We start from the raw sequence: 23,558 nt of genomic DNA, 5'->3' as shown, positions 1-23,558 counted from the left end.
GAATGATCTAAGCTTTAAGTCACCCCTACCCCACCATCTTATAGTGAGAAAAGTGAAAATCAAGTGACAGGCTTGGGGTCACAAAGCCAGAAGATCTGAGAGCCTAGATCTGACTCAATCTTGCCATTTTCACCACTATTCCTAAAACCACATGTCCCATGGGTGCCTGGGTGGCTCAGCAGTTTAGCGTCTGCCTTCAGCCCAGGGTGTGATCCTGGAGTCCTGGGATTGAGTCCCGTGTTGGGCTCCATGCGTGGAGCCTGCTTCTCCCTCTGCCTGTGTCTCTGCCCCTCTCTCTGTGTCTCTCATGAATAAATAGATAAAATCTTTTTTAAAAAAAACATAGAGACAGAGTAGAGTGGTGGTGGCCAGGGGCTGTCAGGAAGGTGTGTGCAAGGTTGCTACTGAGTGGGGATAGAGTTCCAATTTGGGAAGGTGGAAACGTTCTGGATAGTGGATGGTGGTGACGGCTGCATAGCAATGTGGATGTACTTAATGCCATGGAATTGCACACTTAAAAAATTGTTAAAATGGTAGATGTTGTGTATATTTTGCCACAATAAAAATCATTAAAAGTCAGATATCTAGTTTTCTGTGTCCAATAAAAGGTCAAAGAATGAAAAAATAAGGATATGGGGCAATGGTAGAGAAGAGTTAGAGAAAATTTAGCCCTAAACGAAGGCTTCTCCTGGATGCAGCCAGGATTGAAAAACACTGAAAAGTAAATGACTTTTTTCATGGTGAGACTAAATTTATGTATGTCCTGTTTGGGGGGTCCCACTTATCGTCCTCTTGCAGATCACAGGGTGAGTAGCCCCATGGGGAGAGACACTTCACTAGAGATGGTGTGTGGCTATCCCAGAGTGGGGAGCAGGAGGTGGCTTGCTGCCTCCCTCCCTGCCTGGGGGCGCTGAACAGGGACTGGCGTGCTTCTAAAGCTGAAGCATCTGGAATGTTTTATAGGGGAGTTGGAGGTAGAGCAGCCTTCCAAGGGGAAGCACGACCAGAGCTGCCCCTGAGCCTTTGAAGGATGAAGAGTTGGGGTCCTGCCCAGTACATGTGTATGTTGTGGCTGGGACAGAGCAGGAAGATGGGTGTGAACACGGCAAGCTCATCCAGAACAGGGTGGACATAGAAGCTGGATGGGGCTAGACCATGAAGGCAATAGGAAGCCACTGCTGGCTTTTGAGCTGGGGAGTGTCTTGGCGGTGACTTCCAGGGTCTGGAGAGCAGGGTAGAGTAAAACCAGCATTCCACCTGAGGCAGGGCATAGTGAGGCTGGCACAGATCCCAGGTGGAAAACAGGGGCTTTGGGGGGAGCGGGGCCTCCTCCTGGGCCCCGAGAGCAGTTGCCTGGGTTAGCAAACAGCAAGAGGAGGAAGCCTGCTGGTGTTGTAAATCTAGAGGTAGCTAGGAGGCCTCAGAAGGAAGGGCTTGGAGGTCATGATCTGGGTCATGGCCCCAGAAAACCTAAGTGCAGAGAGAGGCAAAGGCTTGCCCAAGTCATCCAGCTGGAGTGTAGCCGAGGGGTAGGTGTCCCTGCAAAGCCATTGCACTGCAGCTACAGTGGGAGGCCTGGGGACATGGGCCTGTGCTTCCCCAAAATCCCACTGCCCTCCGAGGTGCAGCTCTCTTCCCCCTTCCCACAGAGGCCGGAACTACCTGTGGGTTGTGGGTCGGTGCCCACAGGGCTGCAAGGTGGGGAGAAAGCAGAGAGACTCTGTTGGGGGCTGCCTGCTTTCTCCACTTTGCTGCCTCCCCCTCTCACCCTGGGGATAGGAAAGTACATTCCTGGGTTGGAATTTTCCCAGGGAGTCTGGCTGGGTGAGAGAGGGCACCCTGCTTCCCACTGAAGCACACGACATGTCTCTTTCCCCTTGGGGTTCTGCAGAAGAAGTGGCTGGAGCAGGACAGGCTGACCAGCCTTCCAGCCACAGTCTGTCCACATCACATCCGAGCTCTGTTCCCAGGGAGGAAGGCCTTTCTTTCTTTTTTATTTTTCAAAGATTCTTATTTATTTATTTGAGAGAGAGAGCACAATGGGAGGGAGGAGCAGGCTCCCCGCTGAGCAGGGAGCCTGACATGGGGTTGATCCCAGGACCCTGGGATGATGACCTGAGATGAAGGCAGATGCTTAACCAACTGAGCCACCCAGGTGCCTGCAGTGAGGCCTTTCTACAGAGGGCTCTGCGCGGGTAACTCTGGGCTAGGCTCTTGTCTTCTGCAGGCCTCAAACTCCCCATCTGTGAAACGGGCAGGCTTTATGGAGCGCTTCCAGTGACTTTGCAGCATGACATCTTATAAGCATCACACTACGCTGAGGTGGTACTGTCTCATCTCCATTTGATTGATTTATTTATTTTCAAAGATCTAGTTTGTTTGTTTGTTTGTTTATTTAAAGATTTTATTTGTTCATGAGAGACCCAGAGAGAGAGGCAGAGACACAGGCAGAGAGAGAAGCAGGCTCCCTGCGGGGAGCCCGATGTGGGACTCGATCCCAGGACCCCGGGATCACGCCTTGAGCCAAGGCAGATGCTTCACCAACTGAGTCCGCCTTATCTCCATTTTAGAGGGGAAGCTGAGGTTCAGAGAGTTTTAGTCACTTGCCCAAAGTCCCCTGGCCGGTAGATGACAGGCCTGGTATTTGAGCCCAGGCAGTTGGACCCAGCCCTGGCCTGAGGTTGTGACCAACGTCAGCCCCATTGATTGTCAGGTCAGGCCAGGATCATCTTCTCTTTTCTGAAGGTGGGGAAACTGAAGCCGAAGCGGTGACAGCAGAGATGAGTTCTGAAACCTTGTGGGGTGACTTGTGGGCCAGCCCTCCCTCCCCTCCCCACTGAGGCCAGCTACCTCTACAAGGTGTAGCCATCCTCAGAAAGTGCTGCAGGCATAGGGCGGGGGTGGGGTGGGATGAGAGCAAGAGGGGCCCTGGGCCCAGCTGCCAGTTCAGAGGAAGCAAAAAGGCTGCTGACGGGGAAAGAAGAAGTGAAGTGAGAGCGTGTTGTGGCGTGCAGCTGCGGGGTGAAGAGAGCAGAGAGCAGGAGAGGGCGGAGGGCTGGGGCTGAGCGACACAGAGAGGTGGCCCCGGCACACACATCCAACTTCCTTTTCTTCACGTAGACAGACCGGTGGCAGCAGTACAGCAGCAGGACGGCAGCGGCTCCACAGGTCAGCTGGCTCTCTTCCCCCCTCCTCCACCTCTCTGCCAGTTCCCCAGCAGGCATCAGGCATGTCACTGCCCTGGTGGGTCCAGGATCAGTGACATCCTGGGAGCAGCAAGCTGGGGACCACCCTTATCCCCTTCACTCTCTGGTGGCAACTTCAAATCTCTGGGAATATGGAAGACTGTCTATCTATCTATCTATCTATCTATCTATCTATCTATCTATCTATCTTTAAAGGATTTTACTTATGTATTTGAGAGAGAGAGAACATGAGCAGGGGGAGAAGTGTGGAGGGAGAGGGAGAAGGACAGGAAGAAGCAGACTCCCTGCTGAGCAGGAAACCTCCTCATGAACCGTTGGATCATGACTTCAGCTGAAGGCAGATGCTTAACCTACCGAGCCACCCAGATGCCCTTCCAATTATTTATTTTTTAAAGAGCAATTTAAAATAAGTAGTGGTTAGGCCCTGGGTATAAATCCTAGCTCCCCACGCTGGCCTAGGGCAAGTTATTAGACTTTTCTGGATGTCAGTGTCTTTATCTGTGAAATGGGGTTAGTCTGGTAACCTGTACCTCAGATGACGTGGGGGAGGGCCTGCTGAAGTTTGTACTGGGCAGATGCGAGCAGGTGCCATTGCTCTCAGAATGACCTGGACTGGAGCCTGGGATGGTTTGTCTTAGGCTCTGGTGCTGGCTTGGTCACAGACTCCCTATTGGGCCTCCCTTCCCCTGCCTGTAAAATAGGGGTGAGAACGGTACTTTCCAGGGCTTTCCTGCAGAGACCAGGGATCCATTCCTCACCCAGGCCAGGGTGAGGCCAGCAGTGGGGGCTCCAGCCTGTGGTTGACAGGAGTAGCTGCTTGGAAGGGGCAATGGGGCCATGTTCAGGAGTGTGACCAACTCAGCAGGCCTGGTACTGTTGGAGATGCGTGGGCAGCAGGGGGATGGGGTGCAGGGTCAGCCCCAGGGAGGAAGGCAGGGGGTCCCAAGTCTTATGCTTAGATATATCTCTGGCTGGGGCTTTGGGTCAGAGCCCTGAATTTGCAGTGAGGATTGTGGAAATGTCTCTGAGTCTCTCTCCCTGGGAAATAGGTCTCCTTGGTCTCATTTAATGGATGAGAAACCCTGAATGAAGCACAGAGAAGTGGACTTATTGCCCAGTGTCACAGCCCAGGCAATGAATACTGGAACTGGTTATCAAATTTGCATCTACCAAAGGCTCTGCGTGTTTCCTCATCTGTTTTGGCCTAGATAAGAGTTTTCTTCATCTGTAGAGCGACTCAGCTGCCCAACTATCTTTGGGAGGCAGCAGTGCCCTGCATGGGGAGGGCACTTGCCTTGGAGTCTGGAGCTCTGGGTTTGATCTCCGGCTTGATGACTGGCTTGCTGTAAGCCCAGGCAAACTCTTGTGTGGTTCCCAGGTTCCCCACAATCAACTGGAACCATCTTGGACATCAAGTAAGGGATTCTGTTTCCCAGGGAGCCCCAGATAATGAATTGTAATGTGGATGGTGAGAGAGATGAGGATGTGGGGTGACAATACACGGTGGCCTCTCGGAAGGGCTAGGGAGAGGGGTGCTGGAAGTCTCAAGCAGAAGTGAGGATTGTGGTTTGCCCCTGGGAAAGGGAGTGGAAACCGTAGCTATTTGGGGTACTTGGAGGAGGTGTCACTTCTGCTTTGGCCTTGATTACTTCAGCTGGTGGTGGGGTTAGACCTGTCTTCTCTCTGTAAACACAGAGCAGGGTAGCCAAGGCCCTGGGGTCCTGGCCTTACGGTCCAGACCCTGGAGGTCAAATCCACATTATTGTCTGGGCCTCAGTTTCCCTATTCACACAGTGAGGGGGAGGACTGCTCAAGGTAACACAGCTTAATAAATAACTAAGTGGCCAAATGAGTAAGAACCCAGCACTCCATGATTCCAACCAAAATCTCTATTCCCTTTTCCCTCTCTCTCTCTCTCTCTCTCTCTCTCTTTCTTTCTAAAATATTTTATTTATTTATTCATGAGACACACACACACACACACACACACACACACACACAGAGGCAGAGACACAGGCAGAGGGAGAAGCAGGCTCCATGCAGGGAGCCCGACATGTGACTTGATCCTGGGACTCCAGGATTGCGCCCTGGCCTGAAGGCAGCGCTAAACCGCTGAGCCACCAGGGCTGCCCTCTTTTTTTTTTTTTTTTTGTTTAAAGATTTATTTACATGTTTGAGAGAGAGAGAGAGAGAGAATCTCAGACTCCCCACTGAGCATGGAGCCTGGCTCAATCCCACAATCCTGAGATCATGACCTGGGCCAAAACCAAGAGTTGAATGCTTAACCAACTGAGCCACCCAGGCGCCCTTCTATTCTCTTTTCAAATAAACACATATATTAATAAATAGTGTTAAGACAAATGGTTGGGACCACCCAGAAAAAAAATCGCATCCCCATCTCATGCTGTACTCCAGGTCGATGCAAATGGACAAGGGGTCCCAAATGTGAACAATGAAACCTCAAAAGTACTACGAGAAACTTAGGAGAAATCCTTCATAATTGGAACGCCTTTTTAAGGCTATGACTCAAAATCCAGAAGCCAAAAGAGAAAAATACTGATAATTCTGGTTACACAAAAATTATGCATATAAAAAAAGACTTCTACATGGCAAAAGGACCATATGTAATGTTAAAAGGCAAAAGATAAACTAGGAAACAGATTTGCAATTCACATAATAGACAATGAGCTGATTTCCCTATTATGGAAAGAATTTCGAGAAGATAAGGAAGAATCAGGCATTGAAAAAAAAAGGGCAGACCGTGAACTTGCACACTTGGGAAATAACATCAGAACAGCTGTACTGTTATAAAGAACCAAAGACCAGAGCCCACACCACCAACAGTTCTGAGGCACCTGCTGAATAAGTTAAGGCTTATCCCTCCAATCGTAGACTATGCAGTTGTAAAAGAAAAAGGGGAAGCTCCAGGTACTGCTACGAAAAGCTCTCCAAGGGCAGCCCAGGTGGCTCAGCAGTTTAGCGCTGCCTTCAGTCCAGGGCGTGATCCTGGAGACCCGGGACTGAGTCCCAGGTCGGGCTCCCTGTATGGAGCCTGCTTCTCCCTCTGCCTGTGTCTCTGCCTTTCTCTGTGTCTCTCATGAATAAATAAATAAAATCTTAAAAGAAAAAGAAAAGCTCTCCAAGATGTATTTTCAAGCGAAAAAACGAATTGCAGAACAGTAGAGAGGGTGCTACTTTTTTTTTTTTTTTTTTTAATAAAATGAGGAGAGGAATGCCTGGGAGGCTCAGTGGTTGGGTATCTGCCTTTGGCTCAGGGCATGGTCTTGGGGTCCTGGGATGGAGTCTCACATCAGCTTTCTGCAGGGAGCCTGCTTCTCCCTCTGCCTGTGTCTTTGCCTCTCTCATGAATAAATAAATAAATAATCTTTTTAAATAATTAAAAAATAAAATAAGATGAGGAAAGTCATATATGCTTTACTTCTTTGATACTTGGGAAAATTCACAAAACACTAATAGCTGTAGTTACCTGGGGTGACTAGCTGGGAAGGGAGTGGTTGGGTGACACAGGAGGGAGGGATACTTTGCGATTTTTATGCCTTTGTGGACTTATTTATTGTTTAGATTTGAAAGATGTAAAATTTTAAACTATCTGAAGAGTAGGGGCCCCTGGGTGGCTCAGTTGGTCAAGCATCTGATTCTTGATCCTAGCTCGGTCTTGATTTCAGGGCTGTGAATTCAAGTCCTGTGCTGGGCTCCATGCTGGGCCTGGAGTCTACTTAAGAAACAAAAACCACTATGAGAAGAGTAAATAAAAATTGAGAAGCATATAACTATAATATATGGGGTAATATTAGGAAATAAGGCACCTAAAACAAGTAGGCCCAGAATCTCACCACCCAGAAGTGACCTCCTCATATTTCAGATCTTGCATATATAAGAAATGTGACTATTGCGAGGATTGGATTACATTGCTTTGCAACATGTTTTTTTTTTTTCATAAAAAATATGCCACCACTATTTTTTTCCATAATGCTAGTCATTTGGAACATTAAAAAAATTCTAAGCATTAAAAACTTGTTTTCAAAAAAAAACTGTTTTCAATTACCTTGTGAAGGTAATATGTGTTTGTTGTAGAAAATTCAAACTGTGGGGTGCCTAGATGACTCAGCTGATTAAGCAATTAAATGTCTGTCTTCAGCTCAGGTCATGATCACAGGGTCCTGGGATCAAGCCCCACATCGAGCTCCCTGCACAGTGGGGATCCTGCTTCTCTCTCCCCCTCTGTTGCTCCCCCTGCTTGTGCTCTCTCTTTCTCAAATAAATAAATAAAATCTTTTAAAAAATTTCGAACTATATGGAAAACCTAAAAAAGAAAGTAATCCTTCTCCACATAACCTTATCAACATTTTGGCAACCATTCTTCCAGATACCCTCCTAGCCTTCAACACGTATATCAGCATAAATTTCCGTACATGTGATTATATTCTGTGTGTTATGTTCAACTTGTGCTTTCTGTGCAATGGATATACTTTGCTCCCTTTTATGTTACTATCTGTGTTGTAATTTTTGATAGTGAAATGGTAATCTATTGGCCTGTACTTTGAACTTTTACTTTTGAAAACAATGATAAATTCACAGAAGGTTTAAAAAAACAGTACACGAAGATTTTGTGTACACTTCACCCATTTTTTTTTAAAGAGTTTATTCATTTATTTGTGAGAATAGGCAGAGACACAGGCAGAGGGAGAAGCAGGCTCCATGCAGGGAGCCCAATGCAGGACTTGATCCTAGAACCTCGGGATCACGCCCTGAGCCAAAGGCAGATGCTCAGCCACTGAGCCATCCAGGCATCCCCACTTCACCCAATTAATCTGCAGCGTCTCCTCCTTCTCCTATTATTTGATGAGGCCTCCATCCTGGAAGCTTCTTTTTTTCCACTGCCTTCTGGACAGGATATAGCCTGGTCCTGCTGTCCAGCCAACAACTGGGGGGAGTAGCGCTAAGGCACAACTGCTTATCAGGGATGATGACTGGTAAAGCTTTAACCTAAGTTTAGTCCTGGCCATTTCATTAAGGAATACCAAAACATCCATAGCTAGAGGCTACCTTTTATTTATTTATTTATTTATTTATTTATTTATTCATTCATTCATTCATTCATTCATTCATAGAGACAGAGAGAGAGAAGCAGGCTCCATGCAGGGTGCCCGATGCAGAACTCGATCCCAGGTCTCCAGGATCACACCCCAGGCTGCAGGCGCGCCAAACCGCTGCACCACCGGGACTGCCCTAGAGGATACCTTTCTTGGAACAGCCAGTTCTTTAGAGAAGAATTTTCTGCTGCCATAGAGCATCATCCCCTGGCTGCCATAGGCTTTGGGAAGCTGACTGGAGGTGGAAGTGGGGAAGGGGTATGGCTTCATTTTTCTAAGCCTGGATGGCATCCCATCCTTCCCCTCGGATTCTCTATCAGGCACTGTCTCCAGGGAATGACCTTTATGTTGGGGTGGGGTGGAGGGTGGAAGGGTGGTGACAGTGGTCTCCAGGTGGCAGAGGGGATCTGGGGCCTCAGCTGGTCATTTTAAAGACTCATGACCAGGGCGCCTGGGTAGTTTGGTTGGTTAAACGTTGTACTCTTGATTTCAGCTCAGCTCATGATCTCAAGGTCGTGGGATCGAGTCCTGAGTTGAACTCTTCATTGAGCGTGGAGACTGCTTGGGATTCTCTCTCTCCGTTTCCCTCTGCCCCTGCCTCCTGCCCCTAACTTACACATGTGCACGCGTGCTCTCTCTCTCTTAAAAAAAAAAAAAAGACTCACAACCATCCATCCCTCATTTTGGGGTTTCACTCCTTGCCCTGCTTTCAGAGGTTCTTGATGCTTCTAGTTCTCAAGTGTTCTCTGGGGTTGTGAGGCTTCTCCCCATCCCTTTCCCTCCTCCCCTCACACCACATCTCTCCCCACCATGTAGGCACTTGGGCTCAACTTTTTATAGTCTGCTAAGTTTATTACCATGTGGCCACCTGCTTTGGAGCCTCCTGCTTGCTGTTGTCTTCTTTCCCTTTGTTCTGTCTTTGTGGCTTTGTGTCCATTTTATTTACCCATTCTCATTTTAGTGGAGTTTCAGGATGTTGACATAATTTTGCTATGTTTAAAGCAAAAGTTTATTTATTTATTTCAAAACCACAGAAAATGAAGGCTGGGAGGGACAGATCCTTGCTCAAAGTCACATGGTGAATTAATGACAGAACTGCACAGGGTTCCATGGTGCTTGCTCCCAAGCAGGTTCCCCTGCTGGGTAGAGTCAGGGCTGTGGAGAAGCCCCCAGAGAGGCCATTTTGGGAGAGAGGGGGTGACTCAGGCAGAGCTGCTAATGACAGTCATTTCTGGACAAAGGGTCAGGGATTCTGGAGTCACAGAGACCTGGCTCAGGGAGCCTCAGGCAGAGCAAGACCACTTGTGCTCTGAAGCTCAGTTTCCCCATCTGTGAAATGCAGAAGTAACAAGGATCAATTAAGACCCTAGCTGTCAGGGACACCGGGTGGCTCAGTGGTTGAGCGTCTGCCTTCAGCTCAGGGCGTGATCCCGGGGTCCTGGGATTGAGTCCCACATCAGGCTCCCCACAGGGAACCTCCTTCTCCTTCTGCCTCTGTCTCTTTGTGTCTCTCATGAGTAAATAAATAAAATCTTAAATTAAAAAAAGATGCTAGATGTCCTACCCTTGGGACATGCCAGACACCTAGAAGTTAGAGATCATTGTCAAAGATGACAAAGGCATGCATCTTTTCTAGGGTGGGAGCTGGTTCTTGGAAGAGACGAGGTCCAGGACATGGATCCCTGGGGGGTCTTTTTCCTCTGTTTATGCTTCATGACTGCTCAGAGTGAGACCATGGGTAAGAAGGTGCCACTGAGCTGGGGAGCCATCCTTGCCCGGGCCCCTGGCTGTGATGTGAAAGGGGGATGCCTCAAACCAAGGGAGCTTGAAAGGGGGCCCTGAGGCATTCAGGGGCAGTAGCAAGGCCAAGGCTGGGGTGGGAGGCCCAGGGATGGAGGCCAAAGTGGAAGTCTGACCTGCTCCCTGCAGAGGCATCCCAAGAACCCCTGCACTGGATGAAGAAGCTGGAGAGGATGGTCAGGAGCCGCAGCTCAATTTCTCTTCCTGGGTGAGTTGGGCGGTCCTCCTTGTCTGCCTAGAGTCAGCTGTGCCTCCCATACCCAGCTTGTGCCTTGAATCAGTGGTCCAGGGTTGTACAGTTCAGGGTTGTCCAGGGTAGAGCATTAATCCATCTATTCAACCTGCATTTATTGAGTACCTACGGTGTGCCTGGCACCAGGCTCTAGAGATGCAGGATAAACGTAGCCCTGCCCTCATCAAATCTGCTGCCTGGTTGAGGGCCCTTTAACTATGGATGCCATGCAACTGGATGTGGGATTCTGGGTCTCTACATAGTTCTGGAAAGGAGCTCCAAGACTCAGATTGGGTCCTCCAGGGTGGCTCTGTGATCTGATGGCCTCACAGCTCTGAATGAGTGGCCAGGGAAGCACAGGGACTATGGGGCATTTCACTCAGCCGGCAGAGAACACCCAAAAAAGGCTTCCCGAAGGAGGTGCCAACAAGCCTGGACCAGAATGTGAGGTAATGAGGAGATGCGAATGAGGCAGATGGAGAGGTGAGATGTGCCAGGGACACTGTGTGCAAAGGTCTGGAGACGGGAGTGGCCCATGCTGGTTGGGGGGGGCGCCCTTCTCGGCCACCTGGGGCCCCTCCTGCCCCAAGCCCTACCACAAACCCTGGTCAACTCTCTCGCCCTCAGCCTCATCCGGGACCTGGAGTGCAGCCTGTTGAACGCCAGCTTTGGGGGCAGCAACCTGACCTTGCAGACGCCCAACATCCAGGCGCTGATCTTCAAGCTGGGCTGCAACTTTGCCGGCCTCTCGCTGAACAGCACTACCATGAAGCGGGTCCCCCAGGTCAGAGGTGGTCAGGGGATGGGGCCCAGCCAGTGCCTCTCCCCCCACAAAAAATCGTCCAAGGCCTTAAGGTCTGGACTCCCCGTCCTCCTTCCCTGAAACTAGTCTGGTCTGCCCTCATAGCCTGGTAAGTTGCCTCCTCTGTAAAATGGGGCTAATGTTCCTCATGCAAATGATGGATAAAGGGGGTACCCTGTGGCCCCTCAAGGGCAGTGTCCTCTTCCTGCTTTTGCAGGTCTGTGGGTGGGGAGGCAGCTGTAGGAGAGGCCAGGAGATCCAGCGTCCTTGGAATGCCTGGGTGCTGAAGGCCGAGAAGCTCCATCCCCAGGGGCCCCAGTTGGGTGGGAATAATTCAAGGCAGGGGCAGCCTGGAGGGAGGGCTGGATCTCGGCCAGTTTGAGAGGAGGTGCAGCCTTCGAGGAGAGAGCTCTGCAGGTGGAGGCTTGGAGGAATGACCCGCCTGGGATAAGGCCGGGAAGGCTTCACAAGGACAGAGGGGCAGTGAAAGCTCTGGGGCCGGCTCTGGGGACAGAGGACACCGGGCTCAGCCTGTCCCTGCCCTCCACAGGCCTGGGTCCCCCACGCCATGCAGTTCCCCGCGGAGCTGACCCAGGACGCCTGTAGGACCCGCCCCAGGGAGCTGCGGCTCATCTGCATCTACTTCTTCACAGACCACTTTTTCCAGGTCAGTGTCTTGCGGGGCCCCTTCCTGGGGGCGCTGTGGGCATCTGTGCCCTTGGCTAGCCTCTGGGCAGGGACCAGCACCAGGTGGGACCGTCCATGGCCCCTTCTCAGTTTTAGGAAAATCGTGGGAAGGCCCACTTAGAAGAAACCTATGTGTGTGCTGTAACTGAGTGGGAGGTAGACAAAGGTGCCTTTTAACTTTGGCTCTGAAAGTGAGTTAGGACAGTGGTTGGTTAGGCTGAGCTAGAATGTACTCAGCACTTGGCAGAGAGGTGAGGGATGGAGGGGGCAGCATGTGTGAAGGCTGGGAGGCTGGCCCACGCTGGACATGTGAGGCACGCCTGCTTGCTCTCGTCCGGGGGAGGGGCTGGTGAAGGGGGCTCTTAGCCCTCAGCCGGGGTCTCCCTGTGTCCCCTGCAGTCAGCCCTTCTCTTGCTGTCCTTCCAGAACACCAACTCATCTCTGCTCAATAACTACGTCCTGGGGGCCCAGCTGGGGCGTGGACATGTGAACAACCTCAGGGACCCGGTCAACATCAGCTTTTGGCACAACCGGAGCCTGGTACTTGTGGGGGGCACCCCCGTTTCCACCTCACCCCTGCCCCTTGTGGCCCGCTCCTGTTGAACATTGGCTTGACTAAACCCAAATCTGTGGAAGCATTTTGAAAATGAACAATTTCGATCCTATCACAGTTTGAAAACTCCTGTCAAAGAAGTCAGAGAGAGAAGGTTTTACTTAGGCAGGATTTGCTTTTTCATTTTAAGTAGGTGCCACACCCAGTGTGGAGCCCAACGTGGGACTTGAGCTCAGGACCCTGAGATGGAGACCTGAGCTGAGATGGGGAGTCAGGAGCTTAACCAACTGAGCCACCCGGGGGGCCCCCAGGCAGGACTCCAGGAATTGCAAGTGATATGAAGCCAAGTCAAGCCAGCTTAAGTACAAAAAGGAATTGAGCGGCTCATGTAAATGAAATGCCCAGAGCTGTCTGGCTTCAGGCATGACTGGATCCAGGGGCTGATACAATGCCATCCTGGCTCGACCTCTTGTTATCTCTCAGCAGTGGTTTTCTGCCTTGGCTCTCTGCTCTGGCCAGATGGCAGCTTACGTGCTGGACTTCCCTCCCCTCTTCCCAGCAGGCTCTTCCTCATCAGTGCAAACCAGGGGCTCAGAATAGAGTCCTAAATGTCTGACTGGGTCATGTGTCCATCCCTGAACCAAGTTGATGGAACGTGTGGATTGGCCAGGCCTGAGTCACATGGCTCAGGCACTGGGCTGGATTCATCTGACCTGGCATGGGGGGAGGCATGGGTCCTCAAGGGAGGTGCAGAAGCTGATCCTGGAGAAAGGGAGAAGGGCTGCTGGGTGGGTGTAAGCTTTGATGCCTCTGCCCTTCTGGCCCTGGCATTTCTGAAAAGCCCAGAGCCCCTAGGCTCTTCCCTGACTTCCCATCAGCCTCCTCCGGACTGCTCCCCACTCTCAATTTCTCCATCATCCTTTTCTTTCTTTGCTCTGCCCTCTGCCCCTGCAGTTTGCTTCCCCTGGAATCCGCTTGTGTCCTCTAACCTCCGTGCTCTGGGTGTCCCTTCCCTCCCTGGGACTTCTCTGCCCCTTCCTCAGTGGTTTTCTTTTTTCTTTTAAGATTTTATTTATTCATAAGAGACACACAGAGAGAGGCAGAGACACAGACTGAGGGAGAAGCAGGCTCCCTGTGGGGAGCCCAGTGTGAGACTGGATCCCAGGACCCCGGGATCACACCCTGAACCAAAGGCAGAGGCTCAACCACTGAGCCACCCAGGTGTCTGCCTCAGTGGTTTTCCATGGCGCTGCCTGTGTGATTCCTCCCATCCCTCCATCCGCAAGACTTGGCATCAGGGTTGTCTGTGGATGAGTGTCCCTCCTGGGGGATATGGGTCTGCACCATCTTTGTTCCCCATGAAGAGGAGAGGAAAGGGGACACTTGATTATAGAGCACCTACTGTCCAGCCAGAGCTGGACATTCAAGATCCCTCGGTGCCTGGAATTTAATAGCATCCTTGGGACTTGGGTATAGATGATTCCACTTTGCAGATGAATAAGCTGAGGCTCAGAGAAGCTCGGTCCCTTGCCCGGGTTGCTCTGAGAGTCCATAGTATGGGCAAGGCTGGAATCTGGATCTGTCTGATGCCAAAGCCCAGCCAGTGCCTGATAAAATGTTGACAAGGGTGCAATTTCCAGACTCTGACCCGCAGCCCTCCCCCACACCTCTTGGATGCACCCAACTCCAGCCTCTCTCCTTAGGAAGGCTACACAGCAACCTGTGTCTTCTGGAAGGAAGGAGCCAGCAAGGATTACTGGGGGGCCTGGAGTTCTGAGGGCTGTCGCACAGAGCAGCCCTCACCTTCCCAGGTGCTCTGCCGCTGCAATCACCTCAGCTACTTTGCTGTTCTCATGGTACGTGTGCATCCAGTCTGGGTGAGGGGAGTCAAAGCTAGAAAGGGCCCCATGTCTAGGCAAGAGGAGCAACCAAAGCAAAGGCTGGTGTAGGGGACAGAAAATACAACCCAAATGGGCTTAAGGAGAGGAAAAGAGAAACTTATGAACTCATGTTGCTGAAGAAGCTATGTTAGGCTTCAGGCATGGCTTGATCCAGATGCTCAATATCACCAAGACAGGGCTCTGTCTCTATCTCCCAACTGTGCTTGCTTTGTGCTGGCCTAGCCTTCAGACAGGATTTCCCTACAGGATAATAATATGGCTGCTAGCAAATCCAGGCTCATATCCTGCTAGCTTATTTAGGCCAGTAGAAGGGGAGCTTCTCTTACCCAAGTCAGCCAGCTAGTCTTGGGATGGAGTCCCACTGCTTGGGAGTGTGTCACATTCCCACCCCTCGACCAATTACTGGGCAGGAGAAGGAAGGGCTCTGATAAGTCAGGCCTGGTACACCTGTTCAACACCTGTTCACACATGGTGGGATCGCCCATGTGCATAGACAGTGAGAGAGGGAAGCTTCTCATAGAGAAAGGAGAGATGGGAGTTGAGGGGGGCAAAAGCCACTGTGTCCGCTGGGCTTTTTTTTTTCTTTTTTTTTTCTTTTCAAGCCAAGACCATGGTGGGGTTTGTGTGGGGCAGGGGTGTTTGGAGCTGAGGTCTTAGCAGGTCCCTGTCACCGTGGGGAAGGCATTTCCATGCTTTTGTCCCCCATCTCTCCTTTCCTTCCTGCAGCAACTCTCTCCAGCTCCGATTCCTGAAGAGCTGCTGGCCCCTCTCACGTACATCTCCCTGGTGGGCTGCAGCATCTCCATGGTGGCCTCACTACTCACTCTGCTGCTGCACTTCCAAGCCAGGTATTCCCCTGCCCCCGTGCTGGGCCTGCCTACCCACTGCTGCTCAGCACCCCTCCTTCTTATCTAATTGATCCCCCAGAGTGGGGTGGGTTTCTCCAGGGGGTGGAGGCTGGGAGGCAGGAGAGCAGCCGTGCTGTGGTGGCTGCTGGTCGATCTCCATCCCCACCCCAGCCTCAGTAGTACCCATTATTATGTGTCCATGAGCCCTGGGGGGTGGCACTGCTTGTGATGTCTCCAGGCCATGGAAGGCCATGCTTCCACCCGCAGGCAGCAGGGTGACTCCATAACACGTATCCACATGAACCTGCATGCCTCCGTGCTGCTCCTCAATGTGACCTTCCTGCTGAGTCCTTCGCTGGCTCTGCCCTCCACGTCCGAGACGGCGGCGTGCAAAGCACTGGCTGCCATCATGCACTTTGCGCTGCTCAGCTGCCTCACCTGGATGGCCATTGAAGGCTTCAACCTCTACCTCCTCCTTGGGCGTGTCTACAACATCTACATCCACCGATACTTGCTCAAGCTCTGCGCGGTGGGCTGGGGTGAGCAGAGCCTCCCTCCCCTCCTGCAGTCTGAGGTGTCCAGCCAGACAGGGCGTCTACCCACTCTCGCCCTTCTCTTTCTCCTCTTCCTCATCGTAGTGGCCACTGCCATGAGAGCTGCTCGTCATCCCTGTCAGTGCTCACCACTACTTTCTGCACCTCTATTTTTGTCGCCCATTCTACCTCCAACACCTCATCTCCTCCATCTCCAGCACCTCCATCACCATCACTTCCAACACTTCCACCATCACCTCGTCTACCTCCAACACCACCATCGCCTCTACTGTCATCTCCACAGGAACTCCAACACCATCATCAATGCCACCACTACCTCCAACTTCTACCTCCAACTCCACCATCACCATCACCACCACCTCCATCATCACCACCATCCTCATCTTCACCACAATCTCTGCGCCACCTTCATGGGTACCTCTATCACCATCCTAGCCCCTCTTTATTATCTTGGTTCCCTCATGAATTTCTCTAATCTCTGTCCCATTAGCTCCATCTCCCCACTGCTACTGCCACTACCATCCCACCCTAGAGCCCTCATAATGCCACCTTGGAAAGCAGCCTCCTCTAAGACCTCCAGGTTAAGTGCTCTGAAGTTGGACTGTATGGCAGAGGCTGGGGCTCAGAACCATCCCTTCCCCTCCCTGCCTGCTCAGTGGAATTCTGTTTTAATGGCCCTGGGGACCTAGGACCAGCCCTTCTCTGGGGTCACCTGACAGATCCCAAGCCTCTGTCTCATCTCTCAGGGGTCCCGGCCCTCCTGGTGCTGCTCCTTCTTGTCACTCAGCACTCAGTGTATGGACCTCACACAATCCCACTCTCCAACAGCCAGGGAAATGACACAGCCTTCCGGAACGTTTCCATGTGAGTGCCCTCAGGGCTGTGGCAGGCTCCCTGGCTCTGGAAGGAGGGCCCAGGGGCTCTGAACACGGTGTCCTATAGGCAGGGCACTGGCTGTGGGGCAAGGAGGGAGCTGTGGCTCAGGGAGGGGTGGCTTCCTATGGGCTTTGCTATACCTCCTCTGCTGGATCCCCAAGGCCTCCTGCGGAGGCAGGCTCTTGTTCAAAGCTGGCTACCCCTAGGGAGCCCTGGCATGAACTCTGGTGCCTGCTCATGGGCCTCCGGCTCCTGGCAGAGCTCAGATCCTGCTCAGTGAGCTCGGCCCCCACCTTGCTCTTGCTTAGGCTCCTGCTCCTCCTACCCATGCCTGATGGCACAGCCAGCCCTCAGACCCTCCTAGTCAGAGAGAGTGCTGTGGGGGCTGGGACATCCCAGGGACAGGGCTCGGCCCAGGTGTCTGTGTTGGGAGGGTGCTGGTGGGACCTGGGGACAGACTCTGCTGCCCCTTCCTGTGCCCTAAGACATTTACCTTTTTCTTGTTACGAAGTTTTTCACAGCCAACATAGAGAGTAGCTTAACAAGCCCCGTAGACCCATCTTCAGTGGTTGGCCCTCCGGCCTTCTTTCTTCCCTGGCAAGCTCCAGACTGGCTGAGGGCTGACTCCCTGGCAGGCCTTGTGTGTTACACTGTTTAAACATCACAGCGAGGAGTAGGGCCTATTGTCAGCCTCTGTTTACAGTTAGGGAAACTGAGGCACAGGCAGCTGAAGAACCCCGCCCAAGGAAACCCAGGTGGTCAATGGCAGAGCTGGGACTTGGCCACGGGCCAGCTGGCTCCAGAGCCTGGCCCCCCACCACCCCTCCCAGCTTCTGGGAAGTGAGGGCTCTGGGCATGGAGTGGAAGCGGGTTGGGGTTCATTCCTCTCTGTGAGGGTCAGGCTGCTTTCTCAGAGGCTGTGTGACTTAGGTAGGGCTCCTTAACCATCTAGTTTTATCTAATATGTGTTGGGGACCAGAGTACTGAAGTGGGCACAGGAAGCACACTGTCGCCAGGCTGTCACAGCATACCCCACTCTAAGAACCCACTTCTCTGAGTCCCCCTTCCTTCCCCCCTCCCTCTCATCCTGGATACCGTGACTTTTATTCTCCTGCATTCAAAAACCCCTTACTGCATCTATATATGCTCCTGAACACAGACGACAGTAACCATACCCTTGAAAGTGACTCCAGTGCCTACCAGCAGGACACCGGTTTATAAGTTGTGATAGAGCCACCCCTGCTGGACTGTTAGGCAGCAGTGGAAAGGAACCATCCAGACCACACAGGAGATTATGGACCCTTGAAAAAATCCCCCAAATAATGTTCAAGGCCCCTTGTGGCTGCCACAGGAGGAGCCCATAGCGGGGGCCAGAGCAGGTGCCTATGACAGGGGCACAGGTTCTGGGCTCAGAGCAGGGGGCTTCAGGTCCCACCTTTGCCTCTTACTAGTGTGTGTTTCTAAGCCTGAGCCTCAGTTTCCTCCTCTGGAGGTCAGGGATGACTATGCACCTGCCTCATAGGGTCATCATGAGGACTGAATGGGCTCATCCGCAGAAAGCCTGTGACATGGTGTCTGACTAGGTAAAGAGTCACCACCTGTCTTACAGGTGTCCTGGGGAAGCAAAGGGTGTGAAGACCTCAGGGAGGCTCTAGGAGCAGGGCTGGGGCCCCTGCCAGGCCTCTGCTCTTTTCTCAGCCCTTGGTAGCATCTCCCTGCTACCCACTCTCCTCCTTGTCCCCATGGGGGGAGTGGCCCTCCACCAGGCCACCCTGAGGTGCCACAGCTATGGCTCAGAGTGGGGCACATCTGCTTCGTCTAGGTGGGGAGGGGTCCTGGAGCAGGGAGCCCGTTGCACAGAGATGGTGGTGAGATGGTTTTGACCTCGTGGTGGGTGGGAGGAGAAGTTTCCAGGAAAGAGGGCCCTGGGCCAGTGATTTGCTAGAGTATCATACAAATTGGCAGCGGGGCTGGCCATGGAAGGGGATAGAAATAGGATGGAGAAGGGAGGGGAGGAAGAGCTTTCTGGTGGGGAAAGGCATGGAGGCATGAGAGAGCCCTGTGTGCCTGGAAGAGGGGGCATCAGGCAGGGGGCCAATGTGGCAGGTGGGCCGGGAAGCCAGGCCCAGAGCTCCACGGCACCTGTGGTCAGACAGGAACCAGCGGTCTGGACAGGAAGACAAAACCCCATCCAGGGGCCAGAGACCGGCCCCCTCCCCCGGTGCCCCCGCCCCGGCCTTGGGATCACGCCCACCCTGGCGCTTCCCCTTCCCCTGCAGATGCTGGGTGCGGGACCCCTGGGTGCACAACATCTTGGTCATGGGCTACGGTGGCCTCACGTCTGTTTTCAACCTGGTGGTGCTGGTCTGGGCGCTGCGGCTGCTGCACCAGCTGCGGGCCCGGGAGGAGGTGCAGAGCCCCCGCGCCTGCCGGGACAGCGTCACCGTGCTGGGCCTCACCGTGCTGCTGGGCACCACCTGGGCCCTGGCTTTCTTCTCCTTCGGTGTCTTCCTGTTGCCCCAGCTCTTCCTCTTCACCACCTTCAACTCACTCTATGGTAAGGCCCGTGGGCAACGTGGAGGAAGCCCCGGGGGTGGTGCCCCCCACATGTTGACTGCTCCAGGGGGCAAGTCAGGGGCTGAAATCGAGCCCCTTGCCTCAAGCCCATCGCCTCGAGCTGGTTTGGGGCTCCTCCTGTCCTTCCTCCTGATTTGCACAAAAGCACCCTCTGGCCTACCTACTTCTGGTCCTCCAGCCTCTGCCCCTTCTAGCTTCCACAGTGGTGGTGGTGGTGGGGGACTCTGAGCATTACTCCTGGGTTTTGGGGAAGCCCAACTCCCCCACACTGAGGAGGTCCCTGAATTCTGGGTGAGGCCCCACATTGCTGCTTCCAGCTTCCTGCTGACTCCTTTCTGCCTTCCAGGTTTCTTCCTCTTCCTGTGGTTTTGCTCCCAGAGGTACCACGCGGAGGCGGAGGCCGAGGCTGAGATGGAGGCGTTCAGCTCCTCCCAGACCATGAAGTAGTCTGGGGCTCCTTGCCCAGAACCCGTGGCCTCTCTGGCTACCTGCAGCCCAGGACTCTGGCCTCTACCAGAAAAAGTGGCAGGCAAGGCTGCTGGATGGCAGAGCCCTCCCTGGCCTCCAGGGAGACTTTTCAGCCTCCATGGCTTCCCCAGGCCCAGAGGTCAGGGCATTGCCCTGCCTCCACTGGCGTTCTGCTCCAGGACAGGTCCAACCCCACTGGGGGCCAGCAAACATTGCCCTGGTGCCTGGGCCCAGTTAGCCCTGGTTAGGCTTGTGGGCAGAGGCTGGCCTGGGAGTCAGGAGCCCATACTGCAAGGCTGGACTCTGAGTCTTACTGTACGACCTTGGGCCTGTCATCCTCACTGACTGGTTTCCACATGGGGACATGGGGCTGACAGCTCCGGTCCTGCCTTACCTGAGAGCTTTGTGAAGACTGAATGAGACCAGGGAGAAAGAATGTCTTCGTGGATGCTGTTACCTCCAACTGCCTGCTGGAGGTGTCAGGTTGGGGGGCGGGGTAGGGGTTTCTGCTCATCTCCCCTGGAAGTTCCTGCTGGGCCCCATCTCCTTCCTTCTGGGGAGGGTCAGACCACACACATCCTGGCCTGGGGCTCCAGCCCAGAGCTTTGAGTCCCACCCAGTGTCAGAGACCTCACCCACCTATGCCTGAGGCCTTTCTCCTTTTAGCCCCCCCAAATTTTGATGGCCTCCAAATCCAAGCCCATCCTTCTTAAAGATCAGGAAGGCCTTCCCAGAGGCGCCTCCCCCAGTGGTCCCAAGACCCCCATGGACCATGTAGACCAGCATCGGGCTATCGGGCTTCCTGGGGACAGGAGGAAAGGAGCCCCTTTCCCCTCCACCTGAGCCAGCCGGGCCCGTGACCTGGCCATTTGATAACTGGGCAGGTTTGAATTTCCCCTGGTCGGGAAGGTATGGAGTCTAAACCCGAGCTCAGGCTGTAGCTGTAGAGAATCCCCTGGCTCCTGACCTGCCTGCCAGACCAGAGGGAGCGGCCTCCCGAAGCCAGCTGCATTCTCAGGCCACACACCAGGGAGAGCTGTTGGGCCGTGCTCAGAAGCCTTCGGCTCACAAATCCTGCCTGGAAATATTGTCGCCGGTCTGCGGACATGACAAACCAGATGGAGAGGCCCTGCTTCCAGGACTGCTCCTGCTGCGTGATTGAAGGAAGAATTCTCACACTGTTCACACGGCCCTTTCTTTTCCTGATGCAGCTGCCCGCTCTGGCTCGTGGGGGCTTGGGCATATCTGACCCCGGAGCTGCGGGCTGGGGTAGGCTCTCAGGGCCCCGCTCCAGGCCACCAGATGGGTGACATTGACTTTGGATGGCATAGTGAGGGAACTGGAGCTGGATCCCTTTTCTCCCAGGGAAATCCTCTGCCCCGTGTTCATTTCTTGATGCAAATAGCCCTTTGCCAGGCAGTGAGGGCTACAAGCTCTGGAGCCAGACTGCCTGGGTTCCAATGGCCCTGCCACTTGCTAGCTTGGTGACTGGGACAAGCCACTCAAGCTCTCTGTGCCTTAGTTTTCCCATCTCTAAAATAGGGACAGTCGTGGGGCCTATTTTATAAAGAGGCTTAGCAAGTAGTAAGTGCTCAATAAATGGTTATAATTTTCTTTTTTTTTTTTTTAACTTTTTTTTTTTATTTATTTTTTCATTGGTGTTCAATTGGTTATAATTTTTATCAGCAGTATTTTTGCTATATCATTAGCAGAGGACAAGCCACCTAAACTCCAGGCCTGGGTGTGCTCAACCCGACAGGCCCAGGCTAGGCACACAATCTACAGTTCCTCAGCTTTGTCAACTCCCCTTCCACTTTCCCTAGAATGGCCTCTGCTCTGACTCCAGACAGAGTATCCCCCCACCTCTACCAGGATGATGTGAGTCCTCATCCAGGTCCCCTGCCCTGCGTTAGCTCAGTCCTGAGTGGAACCAGGCTCCTTAGGCCTTGGGGTGGGCTCCATACTAATGAGGGTATGGAGGGATCATGGAAAATTCCAGCCCCTGTCTGGAGCAGCTCCAGCAGGGTCTGTAGCCCAGTGAAGAAGGGTCATGCCTGTGAGTTGGCCCACATCACTAGCTCAGGCCTAGCCTCTACGCCCTACCAAGCCCAGGGCCACCCCGGGGGGATAAGGCCACAGTAATAAAGGGTGGTTCTGGTGGTTCCAGGAGATAGACCCAGGCTTGTGGCCCTGAGCACCAGGTTCTGAGTGGGGATCACTGCCCAGAAATGCCATACTGGGTATGAGGGGCAGGGATGGGGGGACCTGCTAGGGCTCCCTGCCCTCCCCTCACTCCCAGTAGGTCCTGGCCTGGCCCACACTGGGCACTGGGCCCAGCTCTCTGGGGGTGGGGTGGGGTGGGGTGGTGGGGTGGCTTCCAGACTAGTGGGAAGATGGAATGGTTAGGAGGACAAATGGATGCCAGAGGGGCCACATAGTAGAAGTTCTGTGTTATTTCATTGCTGTTATATCCTAAAGGCATGGTGTGTGTATGTGATGGGGTGGGGACTGGAAGCAGGGTTGCCAGTTAAAATACAGAATGGGGGGATCCCTGGGTGGCTCAGTGGTTTAGCACCTGCCTTCGGCCCAGGCTGTGATCCTGGAGACCCGGGATCGAGTACCACATCGGGCTCCCCGCATGGAGCCTGCTTCTCCCTCTGCCTGTGTCTCTGCTTCTCTCTCTCTCTCTCTGTGTCTCTCATGAATAAATAAATAAAATCTTTAAAAAAAATAAAATACAGAATGTTAAATTTGGCGATATATACTAAAATACTATTCACTGTTTATCTGAAATTTGAAATTAGCTAGGCATCCTGTAGCTGTCTTTTTACCTCTTTTTTTTTTTTTTTTGAAGATTTTATAGATTTATTTGAGAGGGAGAGATAGCATGAGGGGTGGGGAGGGGCAGAGGGAGAGGGAGAAGCAGGCTTCCCCCTGAGAAGGGAGCCGGACATAGAGCTAGATCCCAGGACCCTGAGATCATGACCTGAGCCGAAGGTGGACCCTTAACTGACTGAGCCACTCAGGTATTCCTTTTTCCCCTTTCTTTTGCTGTCTGGCAACCCTATTATTTATTTTTTAAAAGATTTTATTTATTTATTTGAGAGAGTGAGAGCACAAGCTGAGGGGGTCCTGTGGTGGGGACAGAGGGAAAGGGAGAGGGACAAGCAGACTTCCTGCTGAGTGCAGAGCCCAGTGTGGCTCCATGTGGGGCTCAATCACTCCCAGGACCCAAAGACCCAGACCTGAGCAAAGTCAGACACTCAACCAATTGAGCCACCCAGGTGCCCCTGACAGCTCAATTGTAAAGGAGCACTGGCTTGGGAGTCCAGGGTGTGTACTCTATACCCTTCAAATGAACCCCGTACATGCTGACCGGGGAGCCCCTCTGCCCACTGAACAAGCCCTGCACATTCAGGCTGACTCAGCAGCAGGCTCCTCCCTGGTATTCCCCTTTTACCACCCAAGGTTGCCTGCAGGGTGCTCAAGGCAGGGTGCAAGGGGTCTGCCTTATGCTGCGCCCGTCCCCACTATGGGTCCTGGCCCACCCCCATCCCTGCAGAGCCTCTCCACGGCCTCCCTGCCTCCGTATTCCGGGTCCTCCCTCCCTCAGAAGCCAGAGGGCATTTCCTCCCTGCAGCCTGATCACACCCTTCCCTGCCAACCCCCTCCCATGCTCTGGCCCTCTTCATTGCCAAACTCCCTTCAGGACCTCGAAAGGCCCTAGTGGTCTGGCCTGGGGCCTCTTCTCCACGCCATGGCCCACCACTCCTTCCTCACGCTCCTCGTAGCTGCCGCACCAAAATACTTTCCATTCTTCCAGCAGCTTCTTTTTCTCCTCCAGGCCTCACACAGGCTGTCCTCTGCCTGGAACACAGTCCCTCAGGCCTTTTGTTCGTAGAAAGACAAGAACACAACCTTAAGATCTCCGCTTCCCCCC

At 53.1% G+C, this 23,558-nt stretch overlaps 1 protein-coding gene across 4 annotated transcripts; it reads left to right on the top strand.

Moving 5' to 3' along the window:
- The first annotated feature begins 3,008 nt into the window (after nucleotides 1-3,008).
- On the top strand, nucleotides 3,009-20,054 carry ADGRG5 (adhesion G protein-coupled receptor G5). 4 transcript variants are annotated; one of them, XM_077898307.1, is made up of 13 exons: nucleotides 3,009-3,168; nucleotides 9,957-10,058; nucleotides 10,250-10,328; nucleotides 10,980-11,136; nucleotides 11,705-11,821; nucleotides 12,268-12,381; nucleotides 14,098-14,250; nucleotides 15,022-15,143; nucleotides 15,411-15,682; nucleotides 15,782-16,111; nucleotides 16,444-16,561; nucleotides 18,853-19,130; nucleotides 19,497-20,054. In XM_077898307.1, the coding sequence occupies exons 2-13, from the start codon at nucleotides 9,995-9,997 to the stop codon at nucleotides 19,595-19,597; spliced, it is 1,905 nt and encodes a 634-aa protein (XP_077754433.1). In that variant the 5' UTR covers nucleotides 3,009-3,168; nucleotides 9,957-9,994; the 3' UTR covers nucleotides 19,598-20,054. The 4 variants fall into 4 exon arrangements, with proteins under 4 accessions (XP_077754433.1, XP_077754437.1, XP_077754436.1 ...); XM_077898310.1 differs by lacking the exon at nucleotides 15,782-16,111 and having other exon boundaries at nucleotides 3,011-3,168; XM_077898311.1 differs by lacking the exons at nucleotides 15,782-16,111; nucleotides 16,444-16,561 and having other exon boundaries at nucleotides 3,010-3,168.
- The last annotated feature ends 3,504 nt before the right edge of the window (nucleotides 20,055-23,558 follow it).

This window comes from Canis aureus, chromosome 5 (assembly GCF_053574225.1).
Source record: "Canis aureus isolate CA01 chromosome 5, VMU_Caureus_v.1.0, whole genome shotgun sequence".
In the NCBI taxonomy this organism is placed as follows: domain Eukaryota; kingdom Metazoa; phylum Chordata; class Mammalia; order Carnivora; family Canidae; genus Canis; species Canis aureus.
This window is presented reverse-complemented; position numbering and strand designations above follow the sequence as displayed.